Source organism: Bombina bombina, chromosome 6, assembly GCF_027579735.1.
Source record: "Bombina bombina isolate aBomBom1 chromosome 6, aBomBom1.pri, whole genome shotgun sequence".
NCBI lineage: Eukaryota > Metazoa > Chordata > Amphibia > Anura > Bombinatoridae > Bombina > Bombina bombina.
Window position 1 is genome coordinate 178,623,155 of NC_069504.1, and position 18,313 is coordinate 178,641,467.

Below are 18,313 nucleotides of genomic sequence, written 5' to 3' on the forward strand. Positions count from 1 at the left end.
ATTTTTATTGCATTGTAGTTCTGTTTAAGCCTGTCAAACATGTCTGAATCTTCAGATAGACTATGTTCTGTATGTCCAAAGGCCAAGGTGGATCCCCCATTAAATTTATATGTGCAGTGTTCCATAGCGTCCAACCAGCTTAAGGACAGTACAATCACACTTAAAAATATAGCCCAAGATGATTCTTTAGCTGAAGGTAGTGAAGATAGCTTGCTTTCCTCTCCTTCTGTGTCAACACCAGCTATGCCCGCGCAGGCGATGCCCAGTAATCTAGCGCACCAATTGCGATTACTATGCAACAATTAGCATTTTTTATCCAAACTGCCAGCCTTTCCTAGGAAGCGTGATTGCTCAGTTTTAAACACAGACAATGAGCAAGCAGATGCAGAAGATAATTTATCTATAGTGCCCTCACATCAAGCTGAATTGGCGGTGAGGGAGGGCCTGTCTGAGGGAGAAATTTCTGACAGGAAAAGTTTCTCAGCAGGCAGAGCCTGATACCATAACATTTAAATTTAAGCTAGAACACCTCTGCACCCTACTTAAGGAGGTCCTAGCTGCACTTGATTATTGTGATCCTTTGGTGATCCCAGAAAAATTGTGTAAAATGGACAATTTCCTAGAGGTCCCAGTACACACTGATGCGTTTGTGATACCTAAGATGGCGGATATAGTGACTAAGGAGTGGGAGAAGCCAGGTGTTCCTTTTGTTCCCCCTCCTATATTTAAGAAAATGTTCCCCATTGTTGACCCCAGAAGGGACGCATGGCAGACGGTCCCTAAGGTAGAGGGGGCAGTTTCAACGTTAGCTAAGCGCACAACTATTCCAATAGAGGACAGTTGCGCTTTCAAAGATCCTATGGATAAAAAATTAGAAGGATTGCTTAATAAAATTTTTGTTCAGCAAGGTTTCCTTCTTCAACCAATTTCGTGCATTATTCCTGTCACCACGGCGGCGTCTTTTTGGTTCGATGAACTAGAAAATTCGCTCCAGAAGGAGACTCCATATGATGAAGTCATGGACAGAATTCACGCACTGATGTTGGCTAATTCCTTTATTTTAGATGCCGCTTTTCAATTAGCTAAATTAGCAGCGAAAAATTCAGGTTTTGCAATAGTGGCGCGCAGGGCGCTTTGGCTAAAATCTTGGTCGGCGGATGTGTCGTCCAAAACAAAATTGCTTACTATTCCTTTCAAGGGTAAGACCCTATTCGGGCCAGAATTGAAAGAGATTATTTCAGACATCACTGGGGGGAAGGGCCATGCCCTTCCGCAGGATAAATCTTTCAAAGCAAAAAATAAGTCTAATTTTCGTTCCTTTCGCAATTTCAGGAACGGACCGGCTCCTAACTCTACAGCCTCTAGACAAGAGGGTAACACTTCCCAGCCCAAACCAGCATGGAAACCATTGCAAGGCTGGAACAAGGGGAAACAGGCCAAGAAGCCTGCTGCTGCTACCAAATCAGCATGAAAGGATAGCCCCCGATCCGGGACCGGATCTGGTAGGGGGCAGACTCTCTCTCTTTGCTCAGGCTTGGGCAAGAGATGTCCTAGACCCCTGGGCTTTAGAGATTGTCTCTCAGGGGTATCTCCTAGAATTCAAGGACCTTCCTCCAAAGGGAAGGTTTCACATGTCTCGCTTGTCTTTAGACCAGACAAAGAGACGGGCATTCTTACATTGCGTAGAAGACCTTTTAAAAATGGGAGTGATACACCCAGTTCCAAAAGCAGAATAAGGACTGGGTTTTTACTCAAACCTGTTTGTAGTTCCCAAAAAGGAGGGAACGTTCAGGCCAATTCTGGACTTAAAGATCCTAAACAAATTCCTCAGAGTTCCATCATTCAAAATGGAAACAATTCGAACAATTTTACCAATGATCCAGGAGGGTCAATACATGACTACCGTGGACCTAAAGGATGCATACCTGCATATTCCGATCCACAAAGTTCACCATCAGTTCCTAAGGTTCGCCTTCCTGGACAAGCATTATCAGTTTGTGGCTCTTCCCTTCGGATTGGCCACTGCTCCAAGAATTTTTACAAAGGTGTTAGGATCCCTTCTAGCAGTGCTAAGGCCAAGGGGCATTGCGGTAGCACCTTACCTAGACGACATCTTAATTCAGGCGTCGTCCTTCCACAAAGCGAAGGCTCATACGGATATTGTTCTAGCCTTTCTAAGGTCTATCGGGTGGAAGGTGAACGTAGAAAAAAGTTCTCTGTCCCCGGTCACAAGGGTTCCCTTCCTGGGAACAATAATAGTCTGGGTAGAAATGAAAATCTTTCTGACGGAGGTCAGGAAGTCAAAACTTTCAAATGCTTGTCGAGTTCTTCATGCCATTCCTCAGCCTTCTGTGGCTCAGTGCATGGAGGTAATCAGTCTAATGGTTGCGGCAATGGACATAGTCCCTTTTGCCAGAAGACCATTGCAACTGTGCATGCTCAAGCAGTGGAATGGGGATTATGCAGATTTGTCTCCCCAGATACAAATGGACCAGAAAACCAGAGACTCGCTCCTCTGGTGGTTGTCTCAGGATCACCTGTCCCAGGGAATGAGTTTCCGCAGACCAGAGTGGATCATTGTCACGACCGACGCCAGTCTCTTAGGATGGGGCGCGGTCTGGGACTCCCTGAAAGCTCAGGGTCTATGGTCTCGGGAAGAATCTCTTCTCCCGATAAACATTTTGGAACTGAGAGCGATATTCAATGCGCTCCTGGCTTGGCCTCAACTAGCGGAGGCCAAATTCATAAGATTTCAGTCGGACATCATGACGACTGTAGTGTACATCAATCATCAGGGAGGAACAAAGAGTTCCCTGTCGATGAGAGAAGTATCCAAGATCATCAAATGGGCGGAGGATCACTCCTGCCATCTATCTGCAATTCACATCCCAGGAGTAGACAACTGGGAGGCGGATTATTTGAGTCGTCAGACTTTCCATCCGGGGGAGTGGGAACTTCACCCGGAGGTCTTTGCCCAGTTAACTCAACTATGGGGCATTCCAGATCTGGATCTTATGGCGTCTCGTCAGAACTCCAAGGTTCCACGCTACGGGTCCAGGTCCAGGGATCCCAAGGCGACATTGGTAGATGCATTAGTGGCGCCTTGGTCATTCAATCTAGCGTATGTCTTTCCACCGTTTCCTCTACTCCCCAGGCTAGTAGCCAGGATCAAACAGGAGAAGGCTTCGGTCATTCTAATAGCTCCTGCGTGGCCATGCAGGACTTGGTATGCAGACCTGGTGAATATGTTATCGGCTCCACCATGGAAGCTACCATTGAGACAGGACCTTCTAGTGCAAGGTCCATTCGAACATCCAAACCTAGTTTCTCTGCAGCTGACTGCTTGGAGATTGAACGCTTGATCTAAGCATGGGTTTTCGGAATCAGTTATAGATACTCTGGTCCAGGCTAGAAAGCCTGTAACCAGGAGAATTTACCATAAGATATGGTAGAAACATCTCTATTGGTGCGAATCCAAGGGTTACTCATGGAGTAAAATTAGAATTCCAAGGATTCTTTCCTTTCTCCAAGAAGGTTTGGAGAAAGGTCTGTCAGCTAGTTCCTTAAAGGGACAGATATCTGCTCTGTCTGTCTTGTTACACAAACGTCTGGCAGCCGTGCCAGATGTTCAGGCGTTCGTACAGGCGTTGGTCAGAATTAAGCCTGTCTACAGACCTGTGACTCCTCCATGGAGTCTAAATTTAGTTCTTTCAGTTCTTCAAGGGGTTCCGTTTGAACCTTTACATTCCATAGATATTAAGTTACTATCTTGGAAAGTTTTGTTTTTGGTTGCTATTTCTTCTGCTAGAAGAGTTTCTGAATTGCCTGCTTTGCAGTGTAATTCACCCTATCTGGTGTTCCATACAGATAAGATCGTTTTACGTACCAAACCTGGTTTTCTTCCAAAGGTGGTTTCCAATAGGAATATTAACCAGGAAATAGTTGTTCCTTCTCTGTGTCCTAATCCAGTTTCTAGAAAGGAACGTTTGTTACACAATCTAGATGTGGTTCGTGCTTTAAAATTCTTTCTAGACGCAACAAAGGATTTCAGACAGACATCTTCATTGTTTGTCGTCTATTCTGGTAAGAGGAGAGGTCAGAAAGCTACTGCTACCTCTCTTTCCTTCTGGTTAAAAAGCATAATCCGATTGGCTTATGAGACTGCCGGACGGCAGCCTCCTGAACGAATTACTGCTCATTCTACTAGAGCTGTGGCTTCCACATGGGCCTTCAAGAATGAGGTTTCTGTTGAACAGATCTGTAAGGCAGCGACGTGGTCTTCTCTGCATACTTTTGCCAAATTTTACAAATTCAATACTTTTGCTTCTTCGGAGGCTATTTTTGGGAGAAAGGTTTTACAAGCAGTGGTGCCTTCCGTTTAGGTTACCTGACTTGCTCCCTCCCTTCATCCGTGTCCTAAAGCTTTGGTATTGGTTCCCACAAGTAAGGGTGAAGCCGTGGACCAGACACACCAATGTAGGAGAAAACAGAATTTATGTTTACCTGATAAATTTCTTTCTCCTACGGTGTGTCCGGTCCACGGCCCGCCCTGGCTTTTAGTCAGGTTTAAAAATTTTTGTTTTTGTACACTACAGTCTCCACTGCACCCTATGGTTCTCCTTTTTCTCCTGACCGTCGGTCGAATGACTGGGGGGCGGAGCTAGAGGGGGAGCTATATGGACAGCTCTGCTGTTGTGCTCTCTTTGCCACTTCCTGTAGGGAATGAGAATATCCCACAAGTAAGGATGAAGCCGTGGACCAAACACACCGTAGGAGAAAGAAATTTATCAGGTAAACATAAATTCTGTTTTCGTTATGTAAAGATAACGCAGGTCCTCCGCCCACATCTCCTTCTGTATTTAGCATATCAATGACGAATCCGTCTTCTTCCAATTGCTGCTTGCCCCACGAGCTGGATGCCAAAGGGGGCACACAACGATTGGAGGAAGCCGAATTCGTCATTGATATGCTCAATACAGAAGGAGATGCAGGTGGAGAATCGGCGGTATGTTTACTGTAACAAAATGGTTAGTATTTAAAAAAAGAAGCATCTTTGTAAAGTTTAATGAATTATAATGCCTGTGTTTTTAAGATTATTTTTAGATAGTGGGCTTTAAATCATTAAACTTTACAATCACTTTAACATTTGGGTGTCATGTCTCTTTATTCTGCAATAAACTACTTGTAATCTCTTGTCTGACAAATTGTAAAGGAAAATAAACTTTATTTGAAGTGCAAGTTAGTTCATTTGACATACAGTTAGAAGCATATTTGCAGTATACTTGCACTTGCAGAAGTGGCTTTGTTTTAATCACATTTAGGCGCAGGAGAGTGTGAGAAATACTGGCGCTGACGCTCGGGTTACACTAAAGAGGGATTACACTTAAGAGGGATTACCCAATTGGTAGCAAAAGTAAAATATATATAGGTTCAATACCCCAAAGAATAATAGTAATAGAGGTATAAATAAAATACAGTTAAATTTAATATTTCACAGAATAAAACTTCACAGAATAAAATTCAAATAGTACATAAACATATACATAAATAATCATATACATAAAAATGAATTAATATAGAAAAGAAATGAATAAACAATAGTAGAGTAGGTAAATATGGTCGGTCTAGACTATAAAAATATATATTGATAAGTAATTAATGGGGGCCTTTAAACTAGCTCATAGATCCCTCTTAAGTACCTAATTATACCTTTAGTGTAACCCGAGCGTCAGCACCAGTATTTCTCACACTCTCCTGCGTCTACATTTTTCAGGGTTTCTGAGAGAGGGACCCTATTTACTTGGCTAAGGGTTGATATTAAGCGCCAATTCAAACCTACTCTTTCACATTAATCACATTTAGGGCCAGATTACCAGTGGTGCGCAAACGTTTGTGCCCGAGCGATAAGGGGTATAGCGCAAGAATGTGCGCTCATCGGGCTTATCATACGTATTACGAGTTGAAAGTAAACGTGATTGTGTGAGCACAATTGTGATTTACGCTAGATTGATTACTGCAACAAGTTTACACCGGGGTTAGGTTCCAGAAGGAATGGTTGTAAATTGAAACCGTTGTAAATTTAAATTTATAATGTAAGTCAATGGGAAGTGAGGGAGTTAGGTTCCAGGCCCATCTCAAAATTGTCATAAGTAACACCTAATACATTATTTTTAAAGCTTTGAAATTAAGACTTTAAATGCTAAACAGCATTATAAACCAAATTAAATAATGCCACAACAGACTGTATCATCAAACTAAGTTTAATGAACAAAAACAGTTTTTTACTTGCATTTTTCTGCAAACAGTTCTCTTCATTGTTAGCATGTTAGATAATATTGGGTCTGCACCTTTTTCTATGCATTTCAATCTGGAGTGATTAATAGGCAGTTAGGCACCCTCACCTCAAGCGGCTGGACAGGAAGATAATAGGGAAGTGGCTGCTAGATCTTGTTGCTTTGAAAGCTGCTCAATAGCTAAGGTCTGTTCTGTGTACACAGATTAAATTCAGTCTGCTAAACTTGCATAACTTTGTTGCAACACAAGCGGACAGCTCCACCTACTGGCTATTTTAATTAGTGCACTGTTTTTCAATGCTTTTCAATAGCAGTCAAATGACTGAAAAAAAAGGTTGTTATTCTGAAACGGCGCAAATTGAAGTGGCGTAAACCGAGGGCCACCTGTATATATATTTGTGTATATATATATATTATCCCAGGCATACATACACATATAAACACATAAATACATATATAGACATATATAAGTGCATTGGAGCCCTTTGCCGTTAAGTAGGTGAAAACATGTCAAATCCTATTTATGCAATATTAATTTTTAATAAATGCTTTAACTATGTATTTACTGTAAATATTTCACATTCCAATGTTCTGCACATAGCAGAATATGTTCTATGTTTTTGTAAATAGTTATTCCTTTATATATCTGTATATACTGTATCTATATATAATTGTTTATATATATATATATATATATAGGTATAAATATATATGTTACCAAAATATCATAAGATATATATATATAATATGTGTGTAGAAATATGTATTTATGAATAAATAGAACATATTTTGTTATGTAAAGAACATTGGAATATGAAATATTCATATTTTCATGTTGTGTTAGCGCAAATGAGAATATGAAATCGTGTTTGCGCAAGAGTAAGGTATAAGGTTTTTTCCCCACTTTTTGTCTTCATTGACTCCTATGGGAGAATATGTGAACGCACACACGATATTCTAACTTCAGATTTTTGTGCTCGTCGGGTTAGAGTTATTAATGTTTGTACAGGGTCCAGCAGAATAACCTGACTGTTTTCTGTCAATAAACACACAGACACAGTTTTCTTGTTTAAAACGTTTATTTAACACCTTCAAAGAGCAGTACATACCATTTTTAGTGGTATCTTAGTTTTATAGCTAAACTGCAGCTAAACTAAACCAGAAGCAAAAAAAAAAAAAGTTATGTTTTAAAAATTACATTGTCAAGATGATTCCCATAATTTCGGACACATTCATTCAGATGTGCTCTGAAGCTTCTCATCACTCGCTGGATCATTTCAAGTACCCCCAGAGGAAGAAATCACACACTGCGAGGTCAGGTGAGCACGCTGGCCAGGCAACAGCCCTATGGAGAGAAATCAGGTGCCCAGGGAACATCTGATATTCCTAATGTAAGGGCATGCTTCACAGCTGACCGGCGTGGAGACTGCACAAATGCTCGTCTGACAGCTTCAATATTCTGAGGTGTCCTGACAGCACGCACTCTGCCTGAGGTTGTTTTTTTATGTAGACCCTGTTTGGCGGAAATTTTTCACTCACAGCATTGTGTTCCTGCTTGGAAAATTTCCATTTTGATCGATCTTGAAATGGGTTGGAAAAGACGCTGTGTTTTGATCACAGAGTCATTATGCCTGAAAAAGCTTTCTATCATGAAAGCGCGGGGCTCTCCGGTCCACAACATGCTCGCAAAGCAAATGCTATAGACAGTATAAAATATTAAAATTACCAGCACCCGCCATACACCAATAGCGCAGGATGATCTGACACCACAAAATCATCAGGTTATTGTGCTGGACCCTGTATTTATTTGTATTATAATAAATTGATCACATTATAAAACTATAAAAGAAATATATTGTTTTACTAGAACATGTCCTTCGACCCATATACGGCAATAATAATTTTAAGGAAACATCGAAATATCCTTGTATGGACTTGTTACATTTTTTTTTCTCTCTAGGAGACATTTGGAGAGTAATAAGCCTCGGATATTAAACATGGAACCAAGACTGTCCATTGGTTCTGATGATGAAGTGGATCTTGTAAAAGAGTTGCAGACAATGTGTTCCAGCAAGTCAGAACCAGATATCAGCAAGGTACAGCAATATATTCTTGTGTGTTTTACCCTTTTGTTAGGTTGTTTGATAAAACTATTTTGCACATTTTTGGACTTTTATATTATTGAATTATTTTACTGACAACCTCTTCTATAATCCAGGGGTAAAAAAAAAATATTTAAGTTCTTCTACATATGCTGAAAAGCATAAATACCTACATTTCCACCAATAACTTTTCATATGAACATTCTAAGCCAGTTTTTGCTAGATTGTTGCAGTATTAATGCTGTATGCATTCTGCATAAAGCATCTATCTGACACAATCAGGGCCAAGTTCATGAACCCAAGTATTTCCCATTTGTTTCTCATGTGACTGATGCCACATTAAGCCTTTGTCGGAACCCTCCCAAGCTGCCTTTTTTTTAGAACAAAGTCACATTATCTATACATCACAAACATGCTGAATTCCCATTAAAGGAACACATAAAGGGCTAGATTTCAAGTGGAGTGCAAATTTTTAAAGGGGTTTATCGTCTGGGTTACCGCTGGTATTACAAATTGAAAGAAAACGCTATTGCTTATATATGTCTATATATGTATATATATGTATTTATATGTGTATATTGAAAACATGTAAAAACATATTTATGGAATATTCATATTTATAATAAAAGGCCAAGTATGTTTGTCCGAAGCTGTCAGTAGAGACTGTGCGAGGACAACCATACCTGGCCGTTACCTTCAGCTGGAGCTCCTGAAGCTTCAGGCATCTGCCGCATATGGAGCCTGAGCACGATCGGTGCGCCGCCTCCATATGAGGCCAGATGCCTGATCATTACAGATGGTGACACTGTGTGTGTCACCATTTGCAACATTCTTCTGCTGGTGCTGGCGGGAGGTGTGGTGGGTGTATCAGCAGCGGAGGGGGAGGGAGTGGAAGGGTCCAACGCTACAGAAAAAAGGTACAGGGAGGGATGGGGCAGCTACACTACACAAAAGAGGTTGCTACAGAAAAAAAGGGACAGGGAGGGATGGGGCAGCTACACTACAGAAAAGTGGTTGCTACAGAAAAAAAGGGACACAGAGGGATGGGGCAGCTACACTACAGAAAAGGGGTTGCTACAGAAAAAAAGGGATCGGGAGGGATTGGGCAGCTACACTACAGAAAAGTGGTTGCTACAGAAAAAAAAGGGACAGGGTGGGATGGGGCAGCTACACTACAGAAAAGGGGTTGCTACAGAAAAAAAGGGATCGGGAGGGATTGGGCAGCTACACTACAGAAAAGTGGTTGCTACAGAAAAAAAAGGGACAGGGTGGGATGGGGCAGCTACACTACAGAAAAGGGGTTGCTATAGAAAAAAAGGATAGGGAGGGATGGGGCAGCTACACTACAGAAAATGGGTTGCTACAGAAAAAAAAGAGACAGGGAGGAATGGGGCAGCTACACTACAGAAAAGGGGTTGCTACAGAAAAAAGGGATAGGGAGGGATGGGGCAGCTACACTACATCAAAGGGGTTGCTACAGGAAAAAGGGACAGGGAGGGATGGGGTAGCTACACTACAGAAAAGGGGTTGCTAAAGAACAAAAAGGGACAGGGAGGGATGTGGCAGCTACACTACAGAAAAGGGGTTGCTACAGAACAAAAAGGGTCAGGGAGGGATGGGGCAGCTACACTACAGAAAAGGGGTTGCTACAGTACAAAAAGGGACAGGGAGGGATGGGGCAGCTACACTATAGAAAAGGGGTTGCTACAGAACAAAAAGGGACAGGGAGGGATGGGGCAGCTACACTACAGAAAAGGGGTTGCTACAGAAAAAAAGGGACAGGGAGGGATGGGGCTGCTACACTACAGAAAAGGGGTTGCTACAGAAAAAAGGGACAGGGAGGGATGGGGCAGCTACACTACAGAAAAGGGGTTGCTACAGAAAAAAAAGGGACAGGGAGGGATGGGGCAGCTACACTACAGAAAAGGGGTTGCTACAGAAAAAAGGGACAGGGAGGGATGGGGCAGCTACACTACAGAAAAGGGGTTTGGGGGTGCGGGGGGTACTAAATGGCAATCGCAGGAGGGGGAGGTGGTGGGACCACTACACTACAGAAAAAATGAATTAATTAATAAAAAAAAAGAAGGGGTTTATAGGTACTGGCAGACAGATGCCAGTACCTAAGATGGCGGCAATAGTTAGAGGGGGAGGGTTAGAAAGCTGTTTGAGGGGGGATCAGGGAGGTTGGAGGGTTAGGGGATCTTACACTGCAGAAAAATAAAGATAGAGAGATAGGGATAGTGAGATAGGGATAGAGGGATAGGGATAGAAGTATAAGGATAGAGGGAGAGGGATAAAGATAGAGGGATCAATAGAGGGATAGGGATTAGGGATAGAGGGATAAGGATAGAGGGAGAGGGATAGATGGATAGGGATAGAGATAAATGGATAGAGGGATAGGGATAGAGGGATATGTATATTTCTTTCCTGAAACATTTTGGCCCGTGTACACAGGCTTTAACACTAGTATTTAGTAAAGTGTTATACTATGTATTTACTGTAAATTTTTTACATTCCAATGTTCTGCACATAGCAGAATATGTTCTAAGTATTCTTAAATAGATATTCCTATATATATATATATATATATATATATATATCTGTATATGTCTATACCTAAATATAATAATATATATATATAGGTATAGATATACTGTATATTGTACCAACAAAACATCAGATATATGTAGAAATATTTATTTATGAATAAATAGAACATATTCTTCTATGTGAAGAACATTGAAATTTGCAATATTCATATTTTCATGTCTGGTTAGCATACATGAGAATATGTGATCGGGTTTGCGTTGTATTAGGGGTTTTTCCACTTTTTTTCTCTATTGACTTCTATGAGGAATATATAAGCGTGCATGCAATACTCTAACTTTAGATTTTTACACTAATTGGGTTAGTGCGCGAGCTACACATTTTACTTTCAACTCATAATACGAGCGCAACCCGAATAGTGCAAAAAGCTTACTTCTAGTACAGTTAACGCTCAAGCGGGAGCGTTAATTAGTGCTTCACTTGTAATCTGGCCCAAAATGTTTTATTATTGCAAGTGAAACATTTTTGCAATATGAATTAATTATTTATTTTGCAGCCATTTGCTGTAAATTACATCTAAAATTTGTGCTTGTTTGATTTTCTTCCAGGGAGGCTTGGGTTAATACTTTTAGGCATTTTATGTGAGTTTTCGTTTACTTTTCCCTCACTCCCTACGCTTCTATAGTGTCACATGCTTTTAAAAGGTAGACTGTCATTTTTGCATCAACAATCATGATAGGAAAATCATGCTTTGCAATAGTAACTACGTTGAATCAGTGTTAAACATCCTTAAGGGAATACAAGAGGGCAGGCTACCCCAGTCTGTGCAAACAGAGCTTATGCTATATCTGAATATTAGTTTGTGATTGTTTAGCAGCGGTTCTTTTGTTCTGGGGGACAGGAAATTAGTAAAAAGAATAAAAATCAAACAATATACTCATCTGAGAAAATAAAGCTGCAGTTTTCATTGCAAAAATCTTTCTTATATATGAAGGTTCATAATCATGTAGTTTACAATTTATGTAAAATAGTTTATAAATTTTGTCCTGAGTTCAGAAATACCCAATGTTTACATGTTCTTTGCTTTTTTTGAAAGATATAGGGCAATAAATACAAGTAGCACTTTGCAATTTCCAAAGCATTTTTTTTTTCAAAATTAGCGATAGTTACATTGTAACATCTGTCAGGAATCCCTAAATATACCTTGACATGTGTATATATTTTTTTATTATTAGACAACCCAAAGTATCGATCTAGGCCCATTTTGGTATATTTTATGCTACCATATCACTGCCAAATGCGATCAAATTTAAAAAATCGTTAACTTTTTCATTAACTTTTTCAAAAACTTTAGGTTTCTCACTGAAAATATTTACAAACAGCATGTGCAATTATGGCACAAATGGTTGTAAATGCTTCTCTGGGATCCCCTTTGTTCAGAAATAGCAGACATTTATGGCTTTGGCATTACTTTTTGGTAATTAGAAGGCCGCTAAATTCCGATGTGCACCACACTTGTATTATGCCCAGCAGTGAAGGGGTTAATTAAGTAGCTTGTAGGGAGCGTGTAGGGTTAATTTTAGCTTTAGTGTAGTGTAGTAGACAACCCAAGGTATTGATATAGGCCCATTTTGGTATATTTCATGCCACCATTTCACCGCCAAATGCGATGAAATAAATAAAATTGTTAACTTTTTCACAAACTTTCGCCTAGATTACAAGTTGTGCGTTAGGGTAAAAAAGCAGCGTTAAGAGGTCCTAACGCTGCTTTTTTACGCCCGCTGATATTACGAGTCTTGAAGGTTTAGGGGCACCGCACACTTCTTTGGCCTTACAAAACGACTTACGTAAACTTTGTAAAGTCTTTTTTCTATGGGACTTCCATAGCGCTGATATTACGACTCTGTCCTGGGAGGCCAAAAAGTGAGCTGTACACCCTACCCCGTCAAGAGTCCTAACGCATTTAACATAAAACTCATAACTAAAGTGCTAAAATGTACACTAACACCCATAGACTACCTATTAACCCCTAAACCGAGGCCCTCCCGCATTGCAAACACTAAAATAACATTTTTAACCCCTAATCTGCCGCTCCGGACCGCCGCCACCTACATTATATTTATGAACCCCTAATCTGCTGTCCCCAATGTCGCCGCCACCTACCTACACTTATTAACCCCTAATCTGCCGCCCCCAACGTCGCCGCCACTATAATAAACATATTTACCCCTAAACCGCCACACTCCAGCCTCGCAAACATTAGTTAAATACTATTAACCCCTAATCTGCCTTCCTAACATCGATGCCACCTACCTACATTTATTAACCCCTAATCTGCCGCCCCCAACGTCGCCGCCACTATATTAAAGTTATTAACCCCTAAACCTAAGTCTAACCCTAACACCCCCTAACTTAAATATAATTACAATAAGTCTAAATAAAATTCCTATCATTAACTAAATTAATCCTATTTAAAACTAATTACTTACCTATCAAATAAACCCTAAACTAGCTACAATATAACTAATAGTTACATTGTAGCTAGCTTAGGGTTTATTTTTATTTTACAGGCAAGTTTGTATTTATATTAACTAGAAAGAATAGTTATTAAATAGTTATAAACTATTTAATAACTACCTAGCTAAAATAAATACAAAAGTACCTGTAAAATAAAACCTAACCTAAGTTACACTAACACCTAACACTACACTATAATTAAATAAATTAACTAAATTAACAACAATTAAATCAATTAAATTAGCTAAAGTACAAACCCCCCCCACTAAATTACAGAAAATAATAAACAAATTACAAGATATTTAAACTAATTGCACCTAATCTAATAGCCCTATCAAAATAAAAAAACAGCCCCCAAAATAAAAAAAAAACCTAGCCTAAACTAAACTACCAATAGCCCTTAAAAGGGCCTTTTGCGAGGCATTGCCCCAAAGTAATCAGCTCTTTTACCTGAAAAAAAATACAAACAACCCAGCCAACAGTAAAACCCACCACCGACACAACCAACCCCCCAAATAAAATGCTAACTAAAAAAACCTAAGCTCCCCATTGCCCTGAAAAGGGCATTTGGATGGGCATTGCCCTTAAAAGGGCAGTTAACTCTTTTGCAAGCCCAAAGTCCCTAACCTAAAAATAAAACCCACCCAATACACCCTTAAAAAAACCTAACACTAACCCCCTGAAGATTGATTTACCGGGAGAAGTCTTCATCAAAAGCCGGGCCGAAGTCCTCAACAAAGCCGGGAGAAGTGGTCCTCGAGACGTGCAGAAGTCTTCATCCAGACGGCATCTTCTATCTTCATCCATCCGACGCGGAGCGGGTCCATCTTCAAGACATCCGGCGCGGAGCATCCTCTTTAATCAACGTCTTCTTACTAAATGACGGTTCCTTTAAGTGATGTCATCCAAGATGGCGTCCCTTAGATTCCGATTGGCTGATAGAATTCTATCAGCCAATCGGAATTAAAGTAGAAAAAATCCTATTGGCTGATGAAATTAGCCAATAGGATTGAGCTCACATTCTATTGGCTGATTGGAACAGCCAATAGAATCCGAGCTCAATCCTATTGGCTGATTGGATTTTTTCTACCTTAATTACGATTGGCTGATAGAATTCTATCAGCCAATCGGAATCTAAGGGGCACCATCTTGTTATATAAGATCTGTAATTTGTTTATTATTTTCTGTAATTTAGTGGGGGGGGTTGTACTTTAGCTAATTTAATTTATTTATTTGTTGTTAATTTAGGTAAGTTATTTAATTGTAGCGTAGTGTTAGGTGTTAGTGTAACTTAGTTTAGGTTTTATTTTTATGACTAGTTGCGCCAATATAGCTGGTAATGTTATCGGCAACCAAACAAAAATTACCAAGGATAATACCTTTGTAAGTGTTAATACATGCCCAAATAACGCTAATTACTGCCTCTAATTAATATAAGGGAAATATTATAAATAATATAAAATTTAAAAAATGTTATACACATCAAAATAAGTGATGTCAATATATATGTACGATACAGTTAAAAAATTATGATAGTCCATCATAGAATAAGTGTCTGACTCCACATAGCAGCTCCTCTTTCAATGATAAAACGTGGTTACCAAAACAAGTGGGTAGGGAAATCTATAAAGAGATAAAAGAGGGCGCTCCAATGGGGAAGTATATCTCAGTAAACTTCCACAAATTACTAGAGTATAAACAAAATACTCACAAACACATTGCACTCAGCAGTGCAAATAGGACAGGCTGAACTCTCAGAGTTGTTCAGCTAACTCGCAGTCCGGCTACACCGCTCCCAGACCGACTCAACACCTCCACTGTTCTCGGCACCTCTGAAAAGGACAGTATAGCACAGCTGACAAAATACAGCAAACGGCACCATTACCAGAATGTTTAGGAAACAGAGCGCGGCAAGATAGGGAACTCCAGATATACCCCAATGTGTAGACAGAGGATAACCGGAGGCTCACAGGATAAGTATATTAAAAACTATTTATTCACAACGCGTTTCTCAGTACATGACTGTTTCATCAGGTCATAAAAGATACAAATACAAGTGAACTTAAATACCTGACTTTCTTGGCGTGTTCACCCAACTAGTGCGCCTGTCAGGAAAAAAAGGGGGATGGGCTCTTACTACTACTTGGATTGGACAGAAATAGTAACATCATAATTAATAGTTTAGTGCATATACGTTATAAGTAAAAAATGCTACAATGGTATCAAAAGAGTTGCCAAGTTACCCACTATACATGCGCATAGTATTTTAAAGGTAAACATACCGAGGTAGTCTCGAATAAAGATCCATACATTTTACTCTCTTTTGATACCATTGTAGCATTTTTTTTTACTAATAACGTATATGCACTAAACTATTGGTTATGATGTTACTATTTCTGTCCAATCCAAGTAGTAGTAAGAGACCATCCCCCTTTTTTCCTGACATGCGCACTAGTTGGGTGATCACACCGAGAAAGTCAGGTATTTAAGTTCACTTGTATTTCTATATTTTATCACCTGATGAAACAGTCATGTACTGAGAAACGCGTTGTGAATAAATAGTTTTTAATATACTTATCCTGTGAGCCTCCGGTTATCCTCTGTCTACATATTGGGGTATATCTGGAGTTCCCTATCTTGCCGCTCTCTGTTTCCTAAACATTCTGGTAATGGTGCCGTTTGCTGTATTTTGTCAGCGGTGCTATACCGTCCTTTTCAGAGGTGCCGAGAACAGTGGAGGTGTTGAGTCGGTCTGGGAGCGGTGTAGCCGGACTGCGAGTTAGCTGAACAACTCTGAGAGTTCAGCCTGCCCCATTTGCACTGCTGAGTGCAATGTGTTTGTGAGTATTTTGTTTATACTCTAGTAATTTGTGGAAGATTACTGAGATATACTTCACCATTGGAGCGCCCTCTTTTAACTCTTTATAGAACCCTAACAGCTACCTGTCTCTGACTTCCAATTAATTCATTATCATGGCTCTTAAAGTACGTTGGAAGTAGTATGTGTATTACGAGTTGAAAGTAAACATGTTCGTAGTTGAATTTAAAGTGAAAGTAAATCCTAGTGTTTTACAAACGCTAGGATTGACTATTAAAACAAATAAAGGGGACTCATTCATGTAGTATAAGATACTTCATATAGAAAGCTCCTTTATTTGTTTCAATTGGCTGCCGTTGTTAGCTGCTACAGCAGCCCACAGCTAATAAATTTTTTTGCTAAGAGGTGACATTTTCACCTCTTAGCCAATAGCCGTGCAGTAAATCCGACTTGACGCCCATGGGAGCCGGATTTACCGCACGGCTATTGGCTAAGAGGTGAAAATGTCACCTCTTAGCAAAAAAGTTTTTTAGCCGTGGGCTGCTGTAGCAGCTAAGAATGGCGACCGATTGAAACAAATAATGGAGCTTTCTACATGAAGTATCTTATACTTCATGAATGAAAGTCCCCTTTATTTGTTTCAATAGTCAATCCTAGCTTTGGTAAAACGCTAGGATTTACTTTCACTTTAACGCATTGGTTTAGTGTGACTTCAGAGCTCTGGTTAACTGTTATGCAAGACAAAAAAGTTGCACAAAACACATTAAATTACCATTAAAAGTACAGTTACACTCATAATAACACTGGTAAAAATTATAAAAAAAAAATATTACATAAAAAAGTTATAAGTGCTCAAAGATATGAGATTCATATATACATGTCTAAATGTGTATATGCATGTGTATATATATATATATATATATATACATGTGTACAATATTTATTTAAGAATAAATAGAACATATCCTGCTATGTGAAGAACATTGGAATGTGAAATATTCATATTTCACTTGGCTAATTGTGATCGTGTATGGCTAATTCTTTTAAACTTTTCACGCTCCATTACAGTCTATAGGGGAATACGTTAACGTGGTCAAAATATTTAAAGTTCTGCTTTTTGCACGTCAGTTTAGCACTCGTGCAAAAACATTTTACTTTTAAAATGTAATATGCGTGCTACCAAACGAGCAAAAAAAATACTCCATCTAGTGAATTTAACACGTAAACGGGACCGATAAATTGCGCTCCACTCATAATCTAGCCCTAAGTAGTTTGTTATGGAGTAAAACTCCAAGTGGTAATACAGCAGCGAGTGTCTCTGGTGCACGTGAAAACCAGGGTATCTGCCAATCCCCCAGAAGTAATGCAAATTGTAATTTGTTATGGAGGAGTGACAAAAAAATTGTGAACGTGCCAAATAATAGACTAAAAAAACATAATTTATGTAAGAACTTACCTGATAAATTCATTTCTTTCATATTAGCAAGAGTCCATGAGCTAGTGACGTATGGGATATACATTCCTACCAGGAGGGGCAAAGTTTCCCAAACCTCAAAATGCCTATAAATACACCCCTCACCACACCCACAAATCAGTTTAACGCATAGCCAAGAAGTGGGGTGATAAGACAAAAGTGCGAAAGCATAAAAAAATAAGGAATTGGAATAATTGTGCTTTATAAAAAAATCACCACAAAAAGGGTGGGCCTCATGGACTCTTGCTAATATGAAAGAAATGAATTTATCAGGTAAGTTCTTACATAAATTATGTTTTCTTTCATGTAATTAGCAAGAGTCCATGAGCTAGTGACGTATGGGATAATGACTACCCAAGATGTGGATCTTCCATGCAAGAGTCACTAGAGAGGGAGGGATAAAATAAAGACAGCCAATTCCGCTGAAAATAATCCACACCCAAAATAAAGTTTAAATCTTATAATGAAAAAAACTGAAATTATAAGCAGAAGAATCAAACTGAAACAGCTGCCTGAAGTACCTTTCTACCAAAAACTGCTTCAGAAGAAGAAAACACATCAA

The 18,313-nt window shown here is 39.6% G+C and overlaps 1 protein-coding gene across 1 annotated transcript in view; it reads left to right on the top strand.

Annotated features, from left to right (window-relative positions):
• Positions 1 to 18,313, top strand: part of CTTNBP2 (cortactin binding protein 2) — a 404,880-nt gene that overhangs the window by 371,937 nt on the left and 14,630 nt on the right. The window contains 1 exon segment of the mRNA XM_053716684.1: positions 8,254 to 8,389. Coding sequence (XP_053572659.1) covers positions 8,254 to 8,389 — 136 coding nt within the window.